The 9,391-nt window shown below is 32.6% G+C and overlaps 1 protein-coding gene across 1 annotated transcript; it reads left to right on the top strand.

The window, feature by feature from the left end:
- Positions 1-5,856: 5,856 nt before the first annotated feature.
- Positions 5,857-9,391, top strand: LOC136225990 (ankyrin repeat-containing protein ITN1). The gene is made up of 4 exons (XM_066014233.1): positions 5,857-6,076; positions 6,570-7,070; positions 7,596-8,005; positions 8,130-9,391. Exons 1-4 carry the CDS (start codon positions 6,055-6,057, stop codon positions 8,958-8,960), a joined length of 1,764 nt encoding a protein of 587 aa, XP_065870305.1. The 5' UTR covers positions 5,857-6,054; the 3' UTR covers positions 8,961-9,391.

Below are 9,391 nucleotides of genomic sequence, written 5' to 3'. Positions count from 1 at the left end.
AAATTTTAAAACGTAATCAAATTTTTTTAAATAGAAATATACCTCGACTTCAACAGATTGATCGTTCTTGTTGCTTCCCGGGGATGATGGATTGCTCGTCATTACACGTGTAATCAAGGATTTCGGAAAGAATTGAGTTTGAAAGAGTTTGAGAGAGTTTTGGATTTTTGAAATATAAGGTAAAGGGCAGTATCATCTTTTTCTAGGGACTGAGGGTGGGAAATTGGGGCTGGGTGTTATCTTGCATTTTCATATAGTTTTTAATATATTTTAATTATAGTAATCATACATTTCAAGATAGTTTTTAATATTTTATAATTGTTTTATGTTTAGTTTTGTGTTTTAAGAAATAATGCTTCTTCCATATGTTTTTAAGTATTATTTGAGGCAAAAATGCAATTATGGAATCATTGCTGAAGTAAATAAAGTTGCCCGACCAGAACTCCCTCTAGTTGCGACCTCGTAGCAGTTCAAGAATGAAGAATGCATGACTCTTTAAATAAGTCTTTATTGTCATAAATTCCTCAATAACCATCCAAGGAATGTTATGACTATTTGAAGAGTCTTTTGAATGCTAAAAAAGGAGTTACACTACTTAATGCTCTCTTTAATTCTATTAAAGTTAAAAAGTTGCAAAGAAGAATTCAACTCTCCATTAATCTTCTTTTTAATTACATTAAAGTTAAGAAGTTAGAGCAAAGAATTCAATCCTCCATTAATCTTCTCTTTAATGGCATTAAAGTTGGAAGTTTCAAGGAATGCATGAAGGCATGTGCAACTATAAATAACTACATTTGGAAGCATAAAAGCAGACCTGGAACATATGTGGAGCAGGCCTCACCACACTCTCTTTATCTCTCTCTCTTTTAGACTTTTTATAGTTTTCTTTTTATTCATTCTCTTTCTACATTTGTAACTAATTCTAGTTTCTATTTCAAAGTTTATTCTCTATTCATCTTTTCTTCTCTTTACTTTAATTATGTTTTCTAGTTTGTTTTCTGTTAACTTTCTTGTTTTCCTTCCATATACCATGAACTAACTCCTCCATAGCTAGAGCTATGGCAGAACTTAAACAAGTAAATAATTAACTGATAATCCAAATCCAAGTTCAATAGCATAAAATAGAGGATTGAACTATGAAGCTTAATTTGCTAGTTAGATAAGTGATCAATATTTACCTAGTCTTAGTTTGTTATTTTAGTTGACCGATACAAAAATAATTAACGGAAATACATATTTCAGACCCATGTCTATGTGGTGCGGTTTTTGAGGTTATGGTTTCACGACTTGACTTCGAGGTTTTCTCAAAAAACTTAATGCTTTTATTTTACTTTTATTCTTGACTGGACCAAAGCTAGGATAATTGTAAGTGAAATAAGATTAATCTTGACTGGACCAAAGCTAGATTGATTTCCTTAGGAGAAAATCACCGTCTCTAAAGTTTGTTAAACGAACTTGGATAGGATTATTAGTAAAGTTATTTGTTAGGTTAGGTGAAGCCTTGCTCTAGCACCTTTATCATAAGAGTTATAAATATTGTTTTTCTTTTCTTTAATTAATTGAGTTTGGTTATTTTAATTTTTAGTTTAGTAAACATCAAATCCAAAATTGATTACTTAAATAATAGAAATTCACAAAAATCAATAGCTATAAACACAATCCTCATGGGAACGATACTCTACTTACTATTTATTACTTGATAACGATAGGGTGCACTTGCCATTAGTTTTGTACGATACACATTTCGTCCATCACTGAGTATAGTAATCCACTTAATCTAATGTTGTAAGAAAAACTTGTTGAAAACGTTAAGTTTACAACCGTAATTGATCCAATGCAATTCTTTTCAAGTTTGTGATCGAGCTATACTCTAAACTGTGAATATTTTTAGCTTAGACTTTTATTCAATTTCTTAATTTATTGTTCCTGCGTTATTTTAATTTTTGGTCTAGACATTAATCAATAAAAATCCAAACCCCCCTTATTTATTCATTTGTTTATTTTTATTTCTTAAAAATGGTTTCCACTTGAAACTAAATTGGTATTAATCCTACGGATTCAACCTTTTCTTACTTTGTACACCATTCATTAAGCAGAAGAGGTAGAGATTTATTTTGGTGGATCCGACAACATTCTTTTGACTTTGTAACAAACTTCTATGATATAGCTCTACCATGCCCTTCTCGCTCATATAAACAAATGCTCTAAAAGAGAATGCTCAAAGAGACTTTTATAAAAAGATTTCCATCAAGCACATTCGAAAAATCCATCTTACTGTCTTTTATCAGAACAAGTGCTCTAAAAGAGACTTTTAGTACTTCTACATAAATAGTAAATTTGCACTCATTATTAAGAGAATGCTCAAAGAGATTAGGTTTTTTCTCATATTAGTTGGTAGCCGGGCTCCGGGACATTACTACCACGGCTACTATCGACCCAAACCCAAAGAAGGAAAAGAACGAACATCTATCAGTGTTATTACAATATCATCATACATACACAATTTAACAGTCCCAATACCATGAATTTTACATGAAGCATTATAACCCATCAGAACAACACCACTAGCAATAAAACTCAATGAAGCAAACATCTACTTATAAGGACATATGTGTTATGAACGTAGAGAATCAAGTACCCAATCAAATTCTACCATTTTCCTTGGTGATAGTAAAGGCGTCCCATCACTATCCCTATTAACAACACTAGCTTGTGCAATATTTTCAATATGTTTATCTTTTTCATTCATTTGATTCTTCCTCTTAAAGCAAAAGCTCTTATATGCCCATTTTTATTGCAAAAATAGCAAATTAGGTTATTGTGAGATCCAAATTTAGATCTACCTTTTCCCTTGTTATTAATCGAACCCCTTTCAAAAGTTATTCCACGAATTACAAGATCCTTGCCACGGATTCATATTTTTTTGTAAACTAGTTATCAATTAGTTCATATTGTAACAAAATAGTTTCAACTTGTTCAAAGGTAATCTCTTCCTACCATGCAATAAAGTCTCCATAAAATATTTTGCCTGTGATAATGAGCATAACAATGTAATAACAAATCCTCATCATTAATTTCCACATCAATATTTTGGAGATCTATAATAATTGTAGAAAATTCGTCAAGATGAGTTTTAATTGATTTACCTTCATGTAGACGAAGGTCTTTCAACATTCTTTTCAAACATGTATTAATTATATACATGTGATCGTTAAACATAAGTGTAAATAGAACTATTCATTTTGTAAGTTTACATCTATAAATAGGTTTATCTCTCCATTTATAATACACACCAAGATTAAGTCTTTTATGCACTTATTATTTTCTCTTAATCTAAGTTATTCATTATGATGTCCTTTATATTGTACTGGATCTTCTAACTGCTTCTGGTAACCTGAGACGATAGCAAACAGTCATAGAGGGTCTTGATTCCGGCGAACCCTTTCTGATGTTTAAGTTAGTGATGGAATATTGGAGTATCAAGCAACTTAAAAGCAAATGATTAGAAGAATGTGTATTGAGAATAACATACATGTGGTCCTGATTTCAAGACTATTTATAGGTACAGTAGTGTTCACATGGACCCTGATGACCAAATGAATTGTGATCATTCACCATTAGATCTAGGCTGATTAAATATAAGCTTTAGGATGCTTTGAATCTCCATCCCATGTTTTTTATCAGTCTAGATCTAACGGTGAATGATCACAGTTCATTTGGTCATCAGGGTCCATGTGAACACTACTGTTTATAGGTAATTGTGCACTTACATAAGGTTATGTCTTTTACACATGGCAATCTCTTATTAGCTTTTTCTTTTATAATGTTCCACATTTAGTGGGAGCTAGAAGCGTACGTTTGGAATCTTGAACAGTTATTGGTCCGAGTGTCCACTTAAACATTTCTGTAAAAGATTCTCTACAAATAAGATTTCGTATCTCCATAGAACATTGGCTTCCCGGATTAGGCCCAAATACTAGATTCACGCCTTAGATTCTTAATCGAGTGTTTTGAGCCATTCATTTAATACCGTATCACATCTATATATAATATAAAACAGTAACGATGGAACTGAGCTGTCACTTCCTCCTTTTTTACTGATAAAAAATAAAATAAAATATATAATATATAATATATTAATTTTAATTATATTATTATATTTATCTATAAAAAGATAGATTTTATCCGTACTACATCTAAGAGTTTTACATAATTTAAATTAATCCCTAAAATCTCTATAATTCTCTGCATATCTATATATAATATAAAATAGTAACGATGGAGCTGATGTGTCACTTCCTCATTTTTTACTGATAAAATATAAAATATATTAATTTTAATTATATTATTATATTTATCTATAAAAAGATAGATTTTATCCGTACTACATCTAAGAGTTTTACAGAATCTAAATTAATCCCTAAAATCTCTATAATTCTCTGCACATCTATATATAATATAAAACAGTAACGATGGAACTGAGCTGTCACTTCCTCCTTTTTTACTGATAAAAAATAAAATAAAATATATAATATATAATATATTAATTTTAATTATATTATTATATTTATCTATAAAAAGATAGATTTTATCCGTACTACATCAAGAGTTTTACAGAATTTAAATTAATCCATAAAATCTCTCTAATTCTCTGCATATCTATATATAATATAAAACAGTAACGATGGAGCTGAGCTGTTACTTCCTCCTTTTTTACTGATAAAAAATAAAATAAAATATATAATATATTAATTTTAGGGCAAAGTACGAAAAAATGCTCGTGGTTTGCCTTGTTTGCAAATAGAGGTCTGTGGTTTAAAAGTTTACAAATAGAGGTACGTGATATGTTTTTTTTTACAAAACAAAGTATTTAAAACTAAACTTGTAAGTAATTGATGACAATTAAGAGCATTTTTTAATTTTTTTTTCAATTACATTTATTTATTGACATAACACGGATTCCAAAATCAAATTTTAATTGTGTAAAATGAACTTAAATATTAATTTAGTTCACAAACTGTCAAATTAGTAAAAAACGTAAAATTCCACCATATTATTCATTGTTTCGATTTAGGAAGTTGCTTTTTTCGGTGGTTGTGTTTTGCTTATATGTAAAAATAATTTTTTTAAAGATAAAAATGTATTTGGTTGTAATTATAACTTAATTGTATAATTGCAATACTTTGTTTTCTAAATAAAACATACCATAGACCTTTATTTGTAAACTTTTAAACCACATATCTCTATTTGTAAATTAGACAAACCACAAACATTTTTTTTCGTACTTTCCCCTTAATTTTAATTATATTATTATATTTATCTATAAAAATATAGATCTTATCCGTACTACATCTAAGAGTTTTACAGAATTTAAATTAATCCCTAAAATCTCTCTAATTCTCTGCATATCTATATATATAATATAAAACAGTAACAATGGAGCTGAGCTGTCACTCCCTCCTTTTTTACTGATAAAAATATATAATATAATATATAATATATTAATTTTTAATTATATTATTATATTTATCTATAAAAAAGATTATTTAAAGTAAATATAAAAATAAAATAATAATATTTAATTTATATAGTATCTTTATATCATTAAAGTAAATTAATCCCTAAAGTTGAATCCGTGTATCACACGTGCCAAACACTAGTTATAACATATTAATCTCCATATATATTTCTGTATATATTAATGTAGAAGTGTGGTTATAATTTTATAACAAGATTAAGGATCTGATGAATTAAGAGCTGAAAATAAATGAGGCCTAAAGTTGCCCAGCCCACGATAATGCGGAAAGAAAAGGCAACATGAAAATAATAATAATAAAAGAAAGAAAAGAAAAAAGAAGTCTCTCTTTCTCGCTCCACTCTGGGAAGGTTCTGTGCACCTTCTTCGTACGTTTCTCATTTCGTCTTCTTCTTGAACCTGTAATATCTCATTAAGCACCCTCTCTCTCTCTCTTTCTATCTCTCTCTGCTTTTCTTCTTTCATTTCATGACTTCTTAGTTAAAGCCTTTCTTGCGCCTCGATCGAATTTCAAAATCATGGCTTCCCCAATTGATGAAGGTACTATTTTCTCCTGTCCAGATCGCTTTCCTGTTTGCTTTTCATAGCTCGATTCTTATCTTCTAAACTGAATCTATTAAAGTAGCCGTAGGATACTGTCAGAAATTCTAGCTAAGATACGTTTCTGATGGTTTCTCTGAGACTTTCTGTTCCAGTAAAGGAATAGGTTAATTTTACTTGTAATCATCAATTTAATTTTTGCTTTTCGATAGTATATTTATTCCTTCAATAATCCTAATTCGATTTGGTTTTTTTTGGGGAAACAATGACATCAAGACAAATTGGGTAACACGATTTTTCTAGGGGAAGGAGGGAGCTCAATAAAATAGATTTTGTTATGAATATACTTGAGAATCTATCATTCTTCCATATAATTTCTAGGAATTCAGAATTAGCAGGAACTTCTTCATACCTGAATGCAGAAAGAAAGAAAAAAAAGAACCTTTTGCTTATTTATCTATGTGATGAATAGTTTGGTTGATTACTGATGTAGGTGGGGAGATGGACATAGAGAAGGGAATAATCACTCCACAGCTGAGCCATAACCCTATTGCCGAACCTTCTCCAACTCCATCACCGTCCTCAACAGCATCAGCTCCAGCTCTAGTTTTATCCAACTCCGGAAAACGAATTGATCAAGCTGGAAAAAAGAAATATGTCAAACAAGTGACTGGGCGCCATAATGACACTGAACTGCACTTAGCAGCTCAGCATGGTGATTTGGCAGCTGTGAAGCAGATTCTTAATGATATTGATTCACAATTGGTGGGGACTTTGAGTGGTGAAGAGTTTGATGTAGAGGTTGCAGAAATTAGGGCATCAGTGGTGAATGAGGTGAATGAATTGGGCGAAACAGCGCTGTTTAGTGCTGCTGATAAAGGGCATCTTGAGGTGGTAAAGGAGTTGTTGAAGTATTCAAGTAAAGAGTGCATTACAAGGAAGAATAGGTCAGGCTTCGATCCATTGCATATTGCTGCTGTGCAAGGGCACCATGGTGAGCTTTTCATGCTTATAAGTTTAGAAGCACATTAATTATAGAGGAACGTTTGAATGAACTCATCTTATGTATGTCTCGATGTAGAGAATAAATTATGCTAGAATGTGCATTATTAACTATTGGTAATCAAGCTTTTGTACTAGAAGAACCTTATGTCATGGCTTGATATATTTTGAATGTTTGTCCATTAGATTAGATGTATGATTCTGAAATAGAATTAATGCACAAAATGGAACATTGATTCTGAAAGATGAATGATGCGAAGAAGTGGCTTTCTAACTGCATGGCTGTACTTGTACAATGACAGACAATGTTGTTCCTTTTAAATTATGAGGACTACTATTTTCTGTTTGAGAATTTGTTTCCATCTATCACTCTATCCGGAAGAGTTGGTACTACCGATTCAATCAAAATAGATACGAATGTCAGGATAAGTGCTAGATATCTTATGTATGCCATTCTAGCTTTTTTTAAGGTTGCTCCATAGAAGGGAAGCACTCATGATGATTATTTTTATTGCAGCCATTGTCCAAGTGCTGCTAGATCATGACCCAAGCCTGAGCCAAACCTATGGTCCATCAAATGCAACCCCTCTTATATCTGCGGCTACAAGAGGGCATACTGCAGTAGTCAATGAATTGCTTTCAAAGGATGGTAGCTTATTAGAGATTTCTAGATCCAATGGGAAAAATGCATTGCACTTAGCTGCCCGTCAGGGTCATGTAGATGTTGTAAGCGCATTGCTCAGCAAGGATCCTCAATTGGCCCGGAGGACTGATAAGAAGGGGCAGACTGCATTGCATATGGCTGTTAAAGGGCAGAGCTGTGATGTGGTTAAATTGCTTCTTGAGGCAGATCCAGCCATTGTTATGCTTCCGGACAGATGTGGTAACACAGCACTACATGTGGCAACTAGGAAGAAGCGAGTTGAGGTATGACTATCTCAATTTCCTTATGTTAGACTGACAAAAGGGTTATTTGCATTATTTCTTCTTGATTATTCTCCGGATTCTAAGGAATTTACTAACATAAGATCTGCTTTCTCTTTTCTTGCAGATAGTGAATGTGCTGTTATTACTTCCGGATATAGTTGTCAATGCACTCACAAGAGACCATAAAACGGCTCTTGACATTGCAGAAGAGCTTACCCTCTCAGAAGAATCAGCAGAGATAAAAGAGTGCCTTTGTCGTTACGGTGCTGTTAGAGCTAATGAACTCAACCAACCAAGGGATGAGTTGAGGAAAACAGTAACTCAAATTAAGAAGGATGTTCATACCCAACTTGAACAAACCAAAAAGACCAACAAGAATGTTCACAACATATCTAAAGAACTGAGGAAACTACATCGTGAAGGGATAAACAACGCAACTAATTCAGTAACAGTTGTGGCTGTGCTATTTGCAACAGTTGCGTTTGCAGCCATCTTTACTGTACCAGGAGGGGATTCTGATAGCGGAATAGCAGTGGTGGTAGGCCATACATCTTTCAAGATTTTCTTCATCTTTAATGCTATTGCTCTCTTCACATCATTAGCTGTTGTGGTGGTTCAAATTACACTGGTCAGAGGTGAGACAAAAGCAGAGAGACGTGTTGTGGAGGTGATTAACAAATTGATGTGGTTGGCTTCTGTGTGCACTTCGGTTGCCTTCATAGCCTCGTCGTATATAGTGGTTGGCCGGAGACATGAATGGGCTGCCATTTTGGTTACAGTAGTTGGAGGAGCCATAATGGCTGGGGTTCTTGGCACAATGACTTTTTATGTGGTGAAGTCGAAGAGGGTTCGGTCAATGAGGAAGCGAGTGAAGTCTACAAGGAGGAGTGGATCCAACTCATGGCAGCACTCTGACTTCTCCAATTCAGAAGTTGATAGAATTTACGCCCTTTAGATCCATGGATTCACAACTTCTCGTGCAAATCTTAAGTCATAGATCAAGACGAGATGTCGAAGCCATTGAAGGTGCTTAGTTAAATAAAAACAATCCTTCCTATGGTTATTTTGATGTTTGTTAAGAGATCTTAAGCTGAAAAGTAAATGAAATCGGACGGGAGCATCTGGATTAAACATAATCTCAGAGTTTTCAGAAGAATTTCATACAAGATCAGGTAAAACAATTGTCTTGCTAGGAAGCATTTGAAAGATATATGAGCATCTTTGCCCCTGATGTATATAGTCTTAGAATTGGTTGACTTTACTTTCTCAAAGGTCACAAAAGCAAAATCAGAAACTTTTTGAATATTTTAGCCAAGCTTCTATGAAGCAGGACTATTTTGAGTGGTAAATTGAAATATGATAGAATTTTAGTTGCATTGTCTTTCA

Source organism: Euphorbia lathyris, chromosome 4 (assembly GCF_963576675.1).
Source record: "Euphorbia lathyris chromosome 4, ddEupLath1.1, whole genome shotgun sequence".
NCBI classification, from domain to species: Eukaryota; Viridiplantae; Streptophyta; class Magnoliopsida; order Malpighiales; family Euphorbiaceae; genus Euphorbia; species Euphorbia lathyris.
Note: the sequence above shows the minus strand (reverse complement) of the source record. Positions and strands in the feature narration are given on the sequence as shown.

What these genes read in the sequence shown, in the direction of transcription:
- LOC136225990 (XM_066014233.1), top strand. Translation starts at nt 6,055, where the DNA reads ATGGCTTCCCCAATTGATGAAG. An exon ending in TGCTGTGCAAGGGCACCATG is followed by an intron (nt 7,071 to 7,595) that starts GTGAGCTTTTCA and finishes TTTTTATTGCAG; the next exon opens with CCATTGTCCAAGTGCTGCTA. An exon ending in CTAGGAAGAAGCGAGTTGAG is followed by an intron (nt 8,006 to 8,129) that starts GTATGACTATCT and finishes CTTTTCTTGCAG; the next exon opens with ATAGTGAATGTGCTGTTATT.